This window comes from Prionailurus bengalensis, chromosome D4 (genome assembly GCF_016509475.1).
Source record: "Prionailurus bengalensis isolate Pbe53 chromosome D4, Fcat_Pben_1.1_paternal_pri, whole genome shotgun sequence".
In the NCBI taxonomy this organism is placed as follows: Eukaryota; Metazoa; Chordata; class Mammalia; order Carnivora; family Felidae; genus Prionailurus; species Prionailurus bengalensis.
The window spans coordinates 43,963,012-43,980,195 of NC_057359.1; the positions used below are offsets into that span (position 1 = coordinate 43,963,012).

General features: G+C 36.6%; 1 protein-coding gene across 4 annotated transcripts in view; it reads left to right on the forward strand.

Annotated features, from left to right (window-relative positions):
* Positions 1–17,184, forward strand: part of DENND4C (DENN domain containing 4C) — a 123,215-nt gene that overhangs the window by 53,284 nt on the left and 52,747 nt on the right. For 2 of the 4 annotated variants that reach the window (XM_043566157.1, XM_043566159.1), the window contains exons 6-12: positions 4,252–4,490; positions 6,172–6,238; positions 7,295–7,353; positions 8,397–8,541; positions 12,199–12,374; positions 15,497–15,603; positions 15,921–16,139. In XM_043566157.1, coding sequence (XP_043422092.1) covers positions 4,252–4,490; positions 6,172–6,238; positions 7,295–7,353; positions 8,397–8,541; positions 12,199–12,374; positions 15,497–15,603; positions 15,921–16,139 — 1,012 coding nt within the window. The remainder of the gene's footprint in view (positions 1–4,251; positions 4,491–6,171; positions 6,239–7,294; positions 7,354–8,396; positions 8,542–12,198; positions 12,375–15,496; positions 15,604–15,920; positions 16,140–17,184) is intronic. The other 2 variants (XM_043566158.1, XM_043566160.1) reach the window with 1 other exon arrangement.

The window sequence follows — 17,184 nt, forward strand, 5'->3', positions numbered from 1 at the left end:
TACATGTGCAGAGAGAGAGAGAGAATCCCAGGCAGGCTCTGTGCTGACACAGGGTTTGATCCCCCAAACTGAGATCATGACTTGAGCTGATATCAAGAGTCGGATGCTTTAACGGACTGGAGCCACCCAGGCGCCCCAGAACAAATCTTGTTAAAATGTCCATACTACCCCAAACAATCTACAGGTTTAATGCAATTCCTATCAATATACCAACAGAATTTTTCACAGAACTAGAACAAACAGACCTCACATTTGTATGGAACCATAAAAGACCCTGAATAGCCAAAGCAATCTTGAAATAGAAAAATAAAGTTGGAGATAATCACAGTTCCAGATTTCATGTTATACTACAAAGCTGTAGTAATCAAAAGAGTATGGTACTGATGCAAAAACAGACACACAGATCAATGGAACAGCATAGAAAGCTCAGAAATACACCCACGACTGTATGGTCAATTCCTTGACAAAGGAGGCAAAACTATGCAATGGGAAAAAGTCCCTTTAGCAAATAGTGTAGGGAAAACTGTAGGTATATGCAAAAGAATGAAACTAGATCACTTTCTTAACCATGCATGAAAATAAACTCAAAATGGATTAAGGACCTAAATGTGAGACCTGAAACCATAAAGATCCTAGAAGAGAGCATATGCATAATTTCTCTTACATTGGCCATAGCAACATCTTTCTAGATAGGTCTCCTGAGACAAGAGAAACAAAAGTAAAAATAAGCTACTGGGACTACATCAGAATAAAAACTTTTTGTTTTTTATTGTTTCAAAGGAAACAACCAACAAAACTGATAGACAACATACTGAATGAGAGAAGATATTTGCAAATGACATCTGTTAAAGGGTTAGTATCCAAAATATATAAAGAACTTACACAACTAAACAGCAAAAAAAACAAAAACAAAAACAAAAAAACAAAAAAAGCCCCACAAATAATCCAATTTAAAAATAGGCAGAAGACATGAACAGACATATCTTTGAAGAAGACATACAGATGGCCAATAGGCACATGAAAAGATGCTCAGTATCACTCATCATCAGAGAGATGCAAATCAGAACCACAGGATTTCATTTCACACCTGTCAGAATGGCTAAAATCAAACACAAGAAACAACAAGTGTTGGTGAGGATGTGGAGATAAAGGACCTCTCTTGCACTGTTGGTGGGAATGTACACTGTACAGCCACTGTAGAAAACAATATGGAGGTTCCTTGGAAAATTAAAAATAGAATTACCTTATAATCCAGTAATCCCATTAGTGAGTTTTTACCTAAGGAGTACGAAAACACTAATTCAAAGGGATGTGTGCACCCCTGTGTTCACTGCAGCAGTATTTAAGTAGCTAAATTATTGAAGCAGTCCCAAGTGTCCTTTGATAGATGAGTGGATAAAGAAGTGGTATGTGTGTGTGTGTGTGTGTGTGTGTGTATGTGTGTGTACACATTGTACACAGTGCAATGTTGTCCAGCCAGAAAAAGAATGAGATCCTGCCATTTGCAACGACATGATGCATCTAGATCATGATGGATCTAGAGTATAATGCTAAGCGAAATATGTCAGAGACAGAACAAATACCATATAATTTCACTCATAATGTGGAATTTAAAAAACAAAACAAGTGAACAAAGGGGGAAAAAAGAGACAAGCCAAAAAACTAGACTCTTATCTGTAGAGAACAAGCAGATGGTTATCAGAGTGGAGGTGGGTGGGAGTATAGGTGAAATAGGTAAAGGAAATTAAGAGTTCACTTGATGAGCAACTGAGTAATATATGGAATTGCTGAATCACTTTATTGTACACCTGAAACTAATATAACATTGTATGTTATATTAAAAAAAAGTACTAGTCATAAAAGATGAATAATTGGACCTCACTGGAATAGAAAAAATTCTTCATAAAACGACAGCATTAAGAAGGTGAAAATGCAGCCACAGACTGGGAGAAAATAATGCAGTGTGTATATATATTCAACAACGGTCTCATACCCAGAGTATATAAAGAACTTCTGCATTATCAGCACGGAGGAGAAAACTCTGTGGCTCAGCAGTTAACACTCCTGAGCATGTCCCAAGGGAAATGAGTGTATATAATTTCCAAAACACATGCATATGCTTTATTTTTAATAACCAAAAATTCAAAACATGTATAAAGCAGTAATAATGACATAAATGATAATTTAAAATAAAAATATGGCAAGAAACAATATTAGGAAATAAAAAGTAAAACTATGAATATAGTAGAAATGTAAACATTAAAAACTCTCGGGAAATTTGATAAAATAGTTTATTGAAAAGTATAACTAACCAAAGCTGACTCTTGTGGCTTAAACAGGACACATCTGTAGGCTGTAAGTTTAAAACCACTGCATTGGGGTGCCTGGGTGGCGCAGTCGGTTGAGCGTCCGATTTCAGCCAGGTCACGATCTCGCGGTCCGGGAGTTCGAGCCCCGCGTCGGGCTCTGGGCTGATGGCTCAGAGCCTGGAGCCTGTTTCCAATTCTGTGTCTCCCTCTCTCTCTGCCCCTCCCCCGTTCATGCTCTGTCTCTCTCTGTCCCAAAAATAAATACACGTTGAAAAAAAAAAAATTAAAAAAAAACCAAAAAAACAAAAAAAAACAAACCACTGCATTAATAATGAAGTTTAAGTATCCAGCATAGTGTCTGGAAGGTAAGTAAAATATGCACTGAATGAATGCCAGTACTATATTAACTGGGTTGCTTACAACTAAGGTAAGTCTTTAGCTAATAATTATTTACAGTTTATCTCATTGAAAGCAATAAATACAAATGAAGATTTTAAGATCTTCAAATGCGTAAGAGTCACTAAATTTACTTTGATTGAGGGCACCTGGGTGGCGTTGTGGATTAAGTGTCCAACTTCAGCTCAGGTCATGATCTCACGGTTTGTGAGTTCGAGCCCCGTGTCGGGCTTTGTGCTGACAGCTCGGATCCTGAAGCCTGCTTTAGATTTTGTGTCTCCTTCTCCCTCTGACCCTGCCCTGATCGTGCTCTGTCTCTCTCTGTCTCAAGAAACGTTAAAAAATAATAATAAATAAATGTTAAAAAAAAATAAATTTACTGTGATTGGTAGAAAACAACAAGGCCTCATTGAGAAGCCTTTGTCATATTGTTTGTAAAAAAAAAAAAAAAATCAGAGATCATTGGGGCTCCTGGGTGGCTCAGTTGGTTAAGCATCTGACTCTTGATTTGGGCTGAGGTCACGATTTCACAGTTCGTGGATTCCAGCCCTGCATCAGGCTCTGCTCTGTGTCAGAATTCTTGGAATTCTCTTTCCCCCTCTCTCTGCCCCTACCCCATTTGTTTTCTCTCTAAATAAATAAATAAACTTAAAAAAAAAATCTCTGAGATCATTGAAATAATTGTATCTGGGAGTGTTGTATTTGTAAAGATAAGGGTTAATGCAGTACACACACACTGTATGTGTAGTGATGTGCGTGTATATATATGTGTGTGTGTGTCTGTGTGTGTATATATATGTATGTGTGTGCATGCATATACATATATGTATACACATACATATATGTATACACGTATACATACACATATACATGGCTATTTATACATATAGTGACTAAATAGTTATAAGATTTATAAAAGAAAAGTATCACTGTTTCCAGAACTTTTTCATTACCTTAAACAGCAGCTTCCTCCACCTTTACCCCTGATTCCTGGTAATCTCTACTCTAATTTCTATGAATTTGCCTGGTTTAGGTAGCTCATATAAATGGAATCATATAATATTTGTCCTTTTGTGTCTGGCTTATTTCACTTAGTATAATATTTCTGAGATTCATCCATGTTTCAGTATCAGAATTTCATTCCTTTTTAAGGATGAATAACATTCCATCACGTGTATATACCATGTTTTATCCATTCATCTGTTGGTGGACAGTGGGTTGTTTTCACCATTTGGCTATTGTGAATAATGCTGCTATGAACATTGGTGTGCAAGTATCTGTTTGAGTCCTGGCTTTCAATTCTTTTGGGTACATTCTTACTAGTTGAATTGCTGGATTATATGGTAATTCTTTTTTAAATTTTGGAGAAGTCACCAAACTGTTTTCCACAGCAGCTGTGCCATTTTATATTCCCATCAGCAGTATTTGAGATTTTTATCATTTGTCATATACCCTCTAAACTAGTGTTTCTTTTGTATTGAGAGATAAAGAGAAATTTTTAAAAGCAAACTCAAATCTTGTAATGGAATTCTGTTTTACTCTGTAGGTATATGGAGCTGCCATCCAGTTTTATGAACCTTATTCTCGGGAACTTCTGACAGAGAAACAGCTTATGCAGCTGGGCCTCTTGACCCCCGTGGAGAGAAAAGTAGTCTCCAAATCCATCAATTCAAACAAATGCATTTGTTTACTCTCACACTGGCCTTTTTTTGAAGCTTTTAGAAAATTTCTCATGTTTATCTACAAACTTTCTGTGTCTGGACCACATCCTCTTCCCATTGAAAAGTATGTATGATGATTAGAAAGATGTCTGGTAGAAAAGCTGGTTGTATATGTGTACATTTCATTGTTTACCTGACTTAAGCAAAAAAGTTGAAATGGAAGAAGAGTCACAGTCACCTTACTTTTTACCTGTTCCCTTCTACACCTGAGTCATTGATTTTAAAACTGAGGAGTGGTAGTTAGAATGATCAAATAATAATCTTTTGAAGATTCAGCTGAGGAGGAACTCATTATGCAGTGTATTGTCTGTGTTCTTCCTATTTATTCTCTAATAACGAGGAGAAAAATAACTATTGACACACACACACACACACACACACACACCCACACCCACCCACCCACCCACCCACCCAAACCATATAAATGGCATTCCAGGTTCTAACTATAAAGCATCTCAAAACTGATATAGAAATTAAGAAGGGTGAGTTAATTGATGCCAGAAGTGAGGTTTGGGTTTTAGTATTGAGAGACTGTCCTTATTTTCCACTTGATTTGTAATTCCCTTTGTCATGGAAATCTGTTGTAAGCAAGAAGAATATATGTGGAGCCGCTGCCTTTTAAAAACCACATCTTGGGGCGCCTGACCGGCTCAGTTGGTAGAGCATCCTACTCTTGATCTGGGGGTCACGGGCTCAAGACCCACACTGAGTGTAGAGATTATTTAAAAAAAAACAACATCTTTTCAGACTTCTAGTGGCACACTGGCTTTTGTCGATTGTAGTAAATGCTTTATTTATCCTCCTAACAAACCTGGGCATGTTCAGAGCTTGGTGGAAATGTATTATAGTGTGCATAAACATGGATTTTTCATACAATTTCAGAAATTTCACATTACAGCAGAAAGAATATCAGCGAAGGATACTAGGTAGTAGAAGGGTAGGGCAGTTCTCTATAGGTTTTAAAATAATGCTGCTCAAAAAGCATCTTAAGAAAGTAGTAAAGTACTGTGTTTAAACTTACCACAATTTGGTGTAGAAATATGGGTTCAGCTTTCATGCTGTACTCTTGGAATGCCAAACTAATAGTTCATAGTTCTAGGTTTAACTTTTAGCTTTCAGATTAACTTAAAATTGTTTGAAATAAAACTTAATGTTAGGGACAAGTTAGCATCCTTTTGAAAAATGGAGGTTCTATGAATAGTTTGAGGAAATAAAATCAGGGTATGTGATCAATATTTTTTTCTCAGTTGCATGTTAGTGGCTCCTAAGAGCTTTGAAGAAACTTAAGCATTATTTGTAGGTGGAGAAATAGAGAAGCAAGTGGTTTGCTCAGAGTTACAGTAAAAGAACTATATTGACTAAATTACTATTTAATTAATATTAATTACTTATTAGGATTAAATTGTATTGTATCACAATTGCTCACCGTACTGGCACTGGTATCAGAACAATAAAAATAAGCTTCTTTCATGAAAAGTATATTTGTGTTACTCTTATTTTCCTTGCAATATTAAGGTATATTAATATGGACTTTTAATCAGGAAATACATTGTACATTTCAGAAGTTTAGTGGGATGAGTACATTTATTTGCAGTAAGGATATTTATTTAGCATAAGTTTTAGGTCAGTGGCTTTGTCAGATCTAGGATGATATATCTAATAATATATTTAATATACTTAGAATTTGTTAAAATCTAAGCATTTTAGAAAAGTAATTATGATCTGTATTTCACCTTTTTTTTCAGGCATATTTCACACTTTATGCAAAACATCCCTTTTCCTTCAGCACAAAGACCAAGAATCCTTGTACAGGTAATCAGAACAAGTCCATTGGAGGAAGATCTGCATTATGTTCATTCTCGTCATTGCAGAGTCAATTCTGTGGCCCCTTGAGTTTGAGGCAGAGCAACACGTGTTCATAAAGGCCTGGAATCTCCTGTATTTTATATTTTATCTGGGTGCACACAATTGGCATAATTATAATCTTTGATTCATGACATTACCACCATTGGCCTGTGCATGCCATTTATATAGCTGATTTTAATAATGTAATTAAAATAGAGCAACTAATGAATATTAAATATAAAGTGATTTGTGGTTGGAGGGAAAAAGTGAAATAGTCTGTAGTGGTCTTCACATTTTCTATGTTAAATGACCAGTTTCTTTTTATTTCCAATCAGTGGCAGACCTATATAAGTATACAGCTTGTTCCATTTGCACCTTACCGTGTGAGACCAGTGTAGACATGAACATGTCTGTACCCTGTCCAGAGACATGAGTCCTCTGATCACATACTTGGATGTGGGAGCAGCGTCTTATTGCCGTAAAAGCTTCTAAATGGCTTGCTCTCCATTTATATACTATCTTTTCCTGGGCCAATTAACAGTTTGCAGACTGACACTTTGAGTATCATTGATACGTAGAGGCAAGCTATTGTAAAATTTTTTCTAAGATGTTATCAACTTTATGTGTGATATGGTGGCGTTAAGTCAAATATTGTTGATCTTGAATGTACTTCAGTTCAGCAAGTATATACTTCAGTTCAGAAAGTATTAATATATAGTAATCAAGCCAAATGCTTACCAGTCTGTAGAGTAAATAAACTTCAAGCTTTTAAAAAGCAATTATTCCATAATTTAAAGATAACTATTATAAATAATTAACTGAATCCAAATTCAGTTGAATTAACCATTTAATTTAAAAGACCTAAAATAATACCTCTGAGTAAATACAGCTATTGTTTAATAGCTTACTACATTTCCAAAACTATGTCAGTCTGCCTGTTAAACTATTTTCTGTTTTACCTGATGTAAATATTTAGGTTTCAAGATTGGCTTGATTAATTCATCTTTTTTTTTTTTTTTTAAGCTTTCAGTCCATGATGCATTAATATTATCACAGCCAGTTTCTACACCTTTACCATTAAGGTAATTATTAATGGTATCTAAAATGATACATTCATTCACTTGGAGCAGAATGCTTGAAAATATTTTAATAAAGTTAAGTGTTATCTTTTACATTAGTATAGCCTTCATATTTCTATCTTTGATAGCTGGGTGGATGGTGGGCCATTCACCATTTTAAAAATGGAATATTTTAACGTTTATTTATTTTTGGGACAGAGAGAGACAGAGCATGAATGGGGGAGGGGCAGAGAGAGGGGGAGACACAGAATCGGAAACAGGCTCCAGGCTCTGAGCCATCAGCCCAGAGCCTGACGCGGGGCTCGAACTCACGGACCGCGAGATCGTGACCTGGCTGAAGTCGGACGCTTAACCGACTGCACCACCCAGGCACCCCTAAAAATGGAATATATAAGAGAGTTGCAAGATTGGGTGTGGGGAATACTTCCCTCTTCCCCATCCCCTCTATCCAGTTTGTAGCTAAATATTCAAAGTGAACTGATTTTATCCTCCCCAAATGTCTCGAATCTCTTATGTTCTGTTTATCTGCATCAAAAGTCCAGGATAGCATGATCTCTCACCTGGACAACTTCATTATTAACCTTTTAACTGGTATCCTTCTGTTCTTCCTTCATTTCTTTATCCACACTGCAGCCAGGTGTTCTTTTGAGAATGTAAATATAATTTGTGTCATTTCTATTTTGACATAATCTTTTGACCCTTCCCTACTATGCTTTAGTCAGAATAGGTGTATTTCAATTTTGCAGACATCACGGTAGCTTTTTCTTGCCTCATTGCCTTTGCATGTGTTGGCTTCTCCCCAGCCCCACCTCCAAATGGTAGTTCTTTGGGAAAATCTTCCCTGATAAACTCTCCTCTCATTACTAAAGGTTGAGACTGAAACATTGTTAGACTAGCTCAATAAATTTGCTACTTCTCAGTGATAACTACATCAGGACTTGAAATTAACATTAGACTCTCAGTCTGTTAATATTTAGGAAATAGTTTATAAGCAAATCTTAACATTTTAGCAAAATAGTTCATCATCTTTTTTTCTTTTCTCCTAGTGGAGCCAACTTTAGCACCTTGTTAATGAATCTGGGTCCTGAGAATTGTGCAACACTGCTGCTCTTTGTTTTACTTGAGAGTAAGATTCTGCTACATTCTCTTAGGCCAGCTGTGTTGACTGGAGTAGCTGAAGCTGTTGTAGCTGTAAGTATAGAATTTTCCTTATAGTAAAGGATTACTGGTGGGACATTTTTACTCTAAAGGGAAATTTCCTTCAATGAAAGCAACTTTGAAATTACCAGTAAAAGTTTAACATATATACAATAGAGCGGCAAAGAGAAATAGTAAGTATAAAGAAAGAAAGTGATTTCTGTTTGAGACAAAATTTTAATTTCTGATTTTTCATATATTTGAGTGGTTCAGAGAATCTATATGATTATAGAATAGTAAACTTGTGAATGAAGCTTATTGTATTAAATGAGAGGCTGTGATCAATTTCATCTGCCCCAAAATTATGCAAATGAATTGCACATTTAATTACTCTCAGTTTTAACTTTTAATCACTGTGAGCCAATAACATAGGAAATTCTAAGTGATTGTGAAATAGGATAATGTACTAATGCTTAGCTATTAGGTAAAACATAAATAAAATTAAATCGAGTCCTCTGTGTTTTGATGGCTTCCCATTACAATTAAAGGTCTGATCATATAGGCTTTATAGATTATAGTGTAGAATTTTGGGTGTTCCATTTCTCCAAATTTATTTTGCATTACATATTTAATTTAAAATAGTTGACTGTCCTATCGTCCATTTTAAGAATGTAACTCTCATGGAATAAATACCTAGTCTCTTTATTATCCTGTGTCCTCAGCACTTACCACAGCTAAATAACAAGGAATAAGCATCCAATAAACACCTGTTAAATCAGCAAATGAGGTATGTCTCTGAGACCTTAATCTGGTCAGAGAAATGCTACTAGGACTGAAAAACATAGTAACCATGTGAGATAGTTTATAGGGGGCATATATCCTCATTGCATATTAATTTTCCAAACCTCCACAGTTGCATATGAAAGCAAAAGCCATTATAACATCAAAATATTTGTTAATAAACTGACCAGTTTTATGAAGTTCCCATGCTTCTCAGAAAACATTAGTGTTTATTTACGTTCCTTTGTCAGAATATTTGTGGCCCAGTCTCTTGATTGATTTCAGCAATACAGTGCAAGAACAGGTCGAAAAATTGTAATGTGAAATTGGAATTGTTATGCAAAATGCAAGATTGCATGAAATTTGTGTAAGTGATGTTGGAGAACTGCCTGAAATGCATGCAAAACCATTAAAGAGAAAATGGAAAGGAGTGATGACAGGATAAATTCTTCAAAAGGAGAATGAATATCAAAGAATTAATGGAGCTCCATTTGTAAAAATGCCCCTATTTATGATTGAGCTGTAAAAGGTCAAAGGTGTATACAAGGGTGTCACATTTTGCTGTTAGATAGTTTTGTTGTAAAATTTTTTTCTTTTTAATTTTTTTTTTTCAACGTTTATTTTTGGGACAGAGAGAGACAGAGCATAAACGGGGGAGGGGCAGAGAGAGAGGGAGACAGAATCGGAAACAGGCTCCAGGCTCTGAGCCATCAGCCCAGAGCCCGACACGGGGCTCGAACTCACGGACCGCGAGATCGTGACCTGGCTGAAGTCGGATGCTTAACCGACTGCGCCACCCAGGCGCCCCTCTTTTTAATTTTTTTAACGTTTATTTATTTTTGAGACAGAGAGAGAGCATGAACAGGGGAGGGTCAGAGAAAGAGGGAGACACAGAATCTGACATAGGCTCCAGGCTCTGAGCTGTCAGCACAGAGCTCGACGCGGGGCTCGAACCCACGGACCATGAAATCATGACCTGAGCCAAAGTCGGACGCTAAACCTACTGAGCCACCAAGGCATCCCTAAAAATTTTTTACATAGTTGCAGGTGTAACATATGTTGAATAGAACATGTTTTTACTGAATGTGTCTGAAGTCCTTGCAAGGTCCTGTGGGAGTGGCTCTCTCTGGCTGCTCTCTGATCTCATTTTCTGCTACTCTGCCCCCTTGCTTACTCTGCTTGAGGAAGTAGCTACTCCTGAAGCATGTTAGGCAGGCCCATAACTTAAGGCCTTTGCTCTAGCCGTTCCTTCTCTTGAAAGCACCCTTCTCCTAGATGTCCCATTGGCTAACTCCCATACCTTCTTCAGGTTTAGGCTCAGTTGTCATTTTCTTAATAAGGTCTAACTTGTTTGACCTATTTAATGATATAACCTACTCTCCTCTTTCCTATTATGAACTCTGATGCCCTTAAGTTGGCTTTACTTTTTCTTTTTCCATAGCACTTAGCACTTCCTGATATGGGATATATATACTTTTTTATTTTGTCCTCTGTTGATTTTCTGTCTCTTTCTGCTAGACCAAGTGGTGACAAACTATGGCCCACTGGTCAAATCCTGCTTGCAACCTGTCTTTGTAAATAAAGTTTTACCGGAACATAGGCCATTTATTTACACAATGCCCATGGCTGCTTTCATGCATGGAGACAAAGTTAAATATTTATGAGAGCCCATATGGCTCACAAGGCCTAAAATATTTCCTATCTTTCTTGTACAGAAAAAGTTTGCTGACTTTTTCTACACCATAAACCTCACGAGGGCAGCACTCTTTGCTTTACTCACTGTTCTAGCCCCATTGAGAACAGTGCTTGGCTCAAACTAAGTGCTGGAATATTTGATAAGTAAATAAATGGTTGAAGATAAAATCCTAATTCTAAATAACTATCTGGAATAACTGGCAGATATAATAAATGCTATAGGCATTTCTTTGGGGTGAGTGATAAGTGGATAAGGTATATAGCAAGGATTTTTATAGTAGAGGAAAAATTTTATCATCAGTGATTAGAATTTTCATATTAGCTGGTAATTAAAATTTTAATCTTTTTTTAACTTATCGAAACTTTTTTTTTTAATTTTTTTTTTTAATGTTTATTTATTTTTGAGACAGAGAGAGACAGAGCATGAACGGGGGAGGGGCAGGGAGAGAGGGAGACGCAGAATTGGAAGCAGGCTCCAGGCTCTGAGCCATCAGCCCAGAGCCCGACGCGGGGCTCGAACTCATGGACCTCGAGATCGTGACCTGAGCTGAAGCCGGACACTTAACCGACTGAGCCACTCAGGCGCCCCAAAACTTTTTTTTTAAAGCACATATGATACAATTAAAGTATAGCTTTGTAAAAAGCTGATAGATTCTTAAGATATGTTTTATATTGACTGGTATTTTTTTAAGATGCCAAGCTTCATGGAAGTTGAATCATTTTGTGTTTATTTGAGTAGGAAATTTTTTTGTTGAAATTTTCAGCTGACTATTGCCATTTTCAAGAGAATCAATTTAATTTTTTTCAGTCCTTGGAGCGTTTAGTTGGATTTTAGTCAAAGGTTATTTTGAAAATTAGTCGATGGATGAAATGCATAAGAGTTAAAGATCATGAGTTTGTTTTATAAGTTTTGGGGACAGCTTTCTCTCTCTGTTTTGACTTTTTCCAAAAAAATGTTGGATGTCGGTTTTGTATGGCATCAGAAGAATGAACATGCAAAGAGCTGTTAGCATTTTTATTGTGCTTGTGATAATTGTCATGTGTGAGGATTTAATCACATTGGTTCATGGTATTGCTTAGTAATATTTTATAGTCATTTGGCTTTTGGAATGAAGTGTAAGATAAAAGAAACTAGACTGTACTGCTTTTAATGGTCACTTTCAGTAATATTAGTTAATTACATACCTTTTGTTGCAAATTTCAAATTTGGTTAATTTTTTAACGCTTTTTCCCCAGATGATCTTTCCATTTCAGTGGCAGTGCCCGTACATTCCCCTTTGTCCTCTGTCACTGGCGGCAGTGCTTAGTGCACCTTTACCATTTATAGTTGGAGTTGACTCCAGGTATTTTGATCTTCATGACCCACCACAAGATGTTGTTTGCATTGACTTGGATACAAACATGTTATATGTGTAAGTTGATTCTTTTTATATTCTCTCCCATTTGTATCCCCACCCTCCACCATATGTAGTTGTTGCAGCTCTTTGAAAACATCTAGAAACATGGTATTTTTTAAGATTGATAATAAATTCTCATATTTAGTACAATGATTCTCAATGAAGGCAGGTATCAGAATCCTGGAAAGTTTGAAAAAGAACATGTTCAACGTTATAATATTTTGAAAACAGTGTTGGCAGAAAAGATGGATTTGAAAAAGGATAAACACTGCTTTCAGGGCTCAAGAGATGATAGTCTTTCTAGCTTTAATTCAAAATCCTTATGTAAGCTTTTAAAAAATGACTTTAGTCAGAATATAGGATAATATTAGGCTGTTTCCTTAGTGGTCAAGATTTGAATTTTTTAAGGATCTATTTTATTGTGGAGAAATCGATTTTTTTTAAAATATTTATTTTTGAGAGAGAGAGACAGAGCACAAGTTGGGGAGGGGCAGAGAGAGAGACACACACACACACACACACACACACACACACACACAGAATCCGAAGCAGGCTCCAGGCTCTGAGCTATTAGCGCAAAGCCCGAAACAGGGCTCAAACTCATGAACTGTGAGATCATGACCTGAGCTGAAGTTGGTCACTCAGCCAACTGTGAATTATACTACATAGATCTTTTTACATTTTTTTAATAGACTTGGCAGTTTTCTCCATAAAGACTATGCACACCTTTTGTTAGACTTACTAATTCCTAAGTACGGTGTGTTTTTTCTTGCCACTATAAATGGTATTTTAAATTACATTTTCTGTTAGTTGCTGCAGTATAGAAGTGCTGTTGGTTTTCATGTAGTAGTCTGCCTCACAGCAGCTTAATTGAATTCTCTTTTGTCTGTAGATTCTCTTCAGTTTTCTGGCTGTAAACAATCACATCATGTACAATCCTTACATATTTTTGTTTATTGTATTTTTTTTGAGAGAGTGAGCAATTGTGAGTGGAGGAGGGGCAGAGGGAGCAGAAGAGAGAGAATCTGAAGCAGGCTCCATCTTCAGGGCAGATAGAACCCAGTGCTGGGCTGGATCTCATGACCGTGAGATCATGACCTGAGCCGAAATCAAGAGTCGGACACTTAACAGACTGAGCCATCTAGGCGCTCCAGTCCTTACATATTTTTAAATTTGTCTTAATTCTCTGGCTAGGATCCTAACGTAGTATTGAATAGAAGTAGTCATAGCTGGTATCTTGTCTCCTTCCTAATTTTAAAAGGAATGCTTTGAGCGCTTCGTTATTATTATGATTACTGCTTTAAGCAAGAATTGACATCTGGCCCATGGCCTGTTTGTGTAACTAAAATTACAAAATTCACTCATTGACATATTCTGTGGGGCTGCTTTCATGCTGTAATGATACATTTGAGAAGTTGTGACAGAGGCCCTGTGGTCCTCAAAACACAATATTTAATATCTGACCTTTTATAGAAAAGGTTTGCTAGTCCCATTCTAGGGTTTTGATAGCTTAATAATAAATGAAGGAACTTACACCTTCCACTTGTACATAATGATTAAAAAAAAACTTTTAAGTAGGTGTTGAATTTTATAACACTTTTGTATAGGGGCGCCTGGGTGGCGCAGTTGGTTAAGTGTCCGACTTCAGCCAGGTAACGATCTCGCGGTCTGTGAGTTCGAGCCCGCGTCAGGCTCCGGGCTGATGGCTCAGAGCCTGGAGCCTGTTTCCGATTCTGAGTCTCCCTCTCTCTCTGCCCCTCCCCCGTTCATGCTCTGTCTCTCTCTGTCCCAAAAATAAATAAACGTTGAAAAAAAAAAATAAAAAAAAAATAACACTTTTGTATAAATATTGAGATATGCATTGTTTCTCCTTTATTTTCTTTGTGGTAAATTACATTATAAATCAATCAATAATGAAGAATCCTTACATTCCTGAAATAAACATCATCTTATATTTTTACATCCTAGCAGATTAAATTTTCTAAGAATTTAAAATGTTTGCATTGTTGTTCATAAATTGCATTGTTGTTCATTGATGTATAGCCTTTTATCTTTGTGGAGTTTTAAATGATTCTTATTTCTATTAAAATATTTTCAGTCCTGCACTATTTAAAAGTGTTCTTTTGGGGGTGCTTGAGTGGCTCAGTCGGTTGGGTGTCTGAATCTTGATTTTAGGGTCATGATCTCATGGTTCTTGGGAGTGAGCAGTGTGGAGCCTGCTTGGGATTCTCCCTCTCTCCTTCTCTTCTTCTCTCCCTCTCCCTCCCTCTCCCTGTCTCCCTTCCTCTCTCTCCCTTTCTCCCCATCTCTCCCCTTCTCTCCCTCTCTCTCCCTCTCTCCCATCTCCCCCTCCCACTTTCCCCTCTCCCCCCTCCCTCTCCTTCTCCCTCTCCTTCTCCCTCTCCTTCTCCCTCTCCCTCTGTCCTTCCCCTGCTTGTTCCCTCTCTTTTTCTCTCTCTCAAAATAAGTAAATAAATAAACATGAAAAAAATTAGAAAGTGTTCTTTTAAACTTCCAAGGTTTTTTTCCTTAAATGCTAACTAGTTGAATTGTAGTCAGAATATGTTTTATATATTATTCTCTGATGTTTGTTGAGATTTGCTTCTAATAGGTAGTTTGAGGTATCAATTAAGTTTGTCACTTAAAATATTATAATTCTAAAACGTAACTTTTGAAGCAAGACTTCAGTCTTGAATTCATAACTCCAGCCTTTTCTGAAAATCTGTGTTAGAGCATTAGGGTGACACCAAATCTGCATAAGGTTGGTTGAAATGTAAAGAAAATATCCGCGAGGGAGGAAAAGCTAAAATGTTAGAGTATTGGGGGCCCCTGTGGTTGCCTCATCCCTTGTACACAGCTAGATAAATACCAAATCATTCACCACACACAGGAAATTGATCTGAGGACTGAGAGAACAAACTACACAACTAGAGGGAGAAAAGAGGCCACATTGTGGAAGCTAACTAGGATATAAATAAAAACTTAAAGAGCTTCCTTGAAAACCACTTATTTAGACCATCTGTGTCAATTGTAATTTGAGCAAAAATATCCTTTCCATTTTCTTTTTTAGTTTGATATAAGAATTTTGCTAAATAAAAAGAGATTATAACAGATTTTATTATGTTTTTATTTAATAGATCAGATGAAAAGAAGAACATGAATTGGAAACAGCTTCCCAAAAAGCCATGCAAAAATCTGCTTAGTACCTTAAAGAAGTTGTATCCCCAGCTATCTTCAGGTGAATGTGAGGAAAAAGGAGTATTTTTAATGAAAGAACATATATGAGAATATTCATAAATTTAAGGAAAATTCTGCTCTGCTTAAAAGGAATCTCATTACAAAACAAAATTTCAGTACTAAGATGTTAATATTTTGGTTCATGATTTTTGAGCATGTTATGTCCTGTCTGCTTGAGTCTCCTTGTTAGCACCTGCCAACTATCCTTTACACGAATGGAGAGAGGAATTTCAGGAAGTCATGAGTTTTATTTTGATGGTTTTCTTAATTATTTAATCAGTACTTGTATTAGATATAAAATGCTATTTTCTCTTCATTTGTCAGTTCACCGAAAAACTCAGGAAAGTTCAGCAATTGAGATGACTCCGATTGAAGCAGATTTCTCTTGGCAAAAAAAGATGACACAACTTGAAATGGAAATTCAAGAGGCATTTTTGCGTTTTATGGCATCCATTTTAAAAGGATATAGAACGTATCTCAGACCGATCACAGAGGCTCCTTCAAATAAAGCCACAGCTGTTGATTCATTGTTTGACAGACAGGGTGAGTGGCATTGAAAATATAATTACTTTTTATTGAAATGAAAAATATTTTTTATTTGGTATTGCTTGCCAAATATTCACGATGCAAGTTCTTAGAAATGTATACTAAGATACAGTAAATTTCTTTGTATTTGTCATCTAGCTCTATGAAGAATTTCTTTTAAATTTTTCCCCCATTTTTCCCTGAGAAATCTGAAACTGGAGATCTTTAATTATGAAAAGTCAAAGTCAAAGATGTTGCTTATGTTTACTATATAGTCAGTTATCTTAGTCGAACAAACCTGATGATTTAGTTTAGGTGGTTCCTCACTCTTGCATAATTCTTCAATTTATATATTCTTGGGTTTACAGTATTATCTAATGATTAGTTTTTAAATTTTTTTTTTTAACATTTATTTATTTTTGAGACAGAGAGACAGAGCATGAGCAGGGAGGGGCAGAGAGAGAGGGAGACACAGAATTTGAAACAGGACCAGGCTCTGAGCTGTCAGCACAGAGCCCGACGTGGGGCTCGAACTCACGGGCTGTGATACCATGACCTGAGCCGAAGTCAGACGCATAACCAACTGAGCCATCCAGGCGCCCCATAACGATTGGTTTTTATAATGAGGCCACCAGTTTTTAAAGTTTTTGAAAAATAGAGTCTTGCTTCAGGGGAAAATACTATGCTCCTCTTGTTTTAGTATTTGTTATTTTAGGGAATTGTAAAGATTTTTGTTATTCAACTGCTCTTAAATGTAGTAGCAGCCTTACAGATATGTTAATACTCATATGAAAGTTATTTTATATTTTTGAACTTTTACCCAGCAGTGACTTTATTTTTATTATTACTATTATTATTTTTTTAATGTTTATTTTTGAGAGAGAGAGAGTGAGCGAGCATGAATGGGGAGGGGTAGAGAGATAGGGAGACAGAGGATCTGAAACAGGCTCTGTGCTGACAGCAGTGAGCCTGATGTGGGGCTCGAACCCATGAACTGTGGGATCACGACCTGAGCCAAAGTCAGATGCTCAACTGACTGAGCCACCCAGGTGCCCCTACTCAG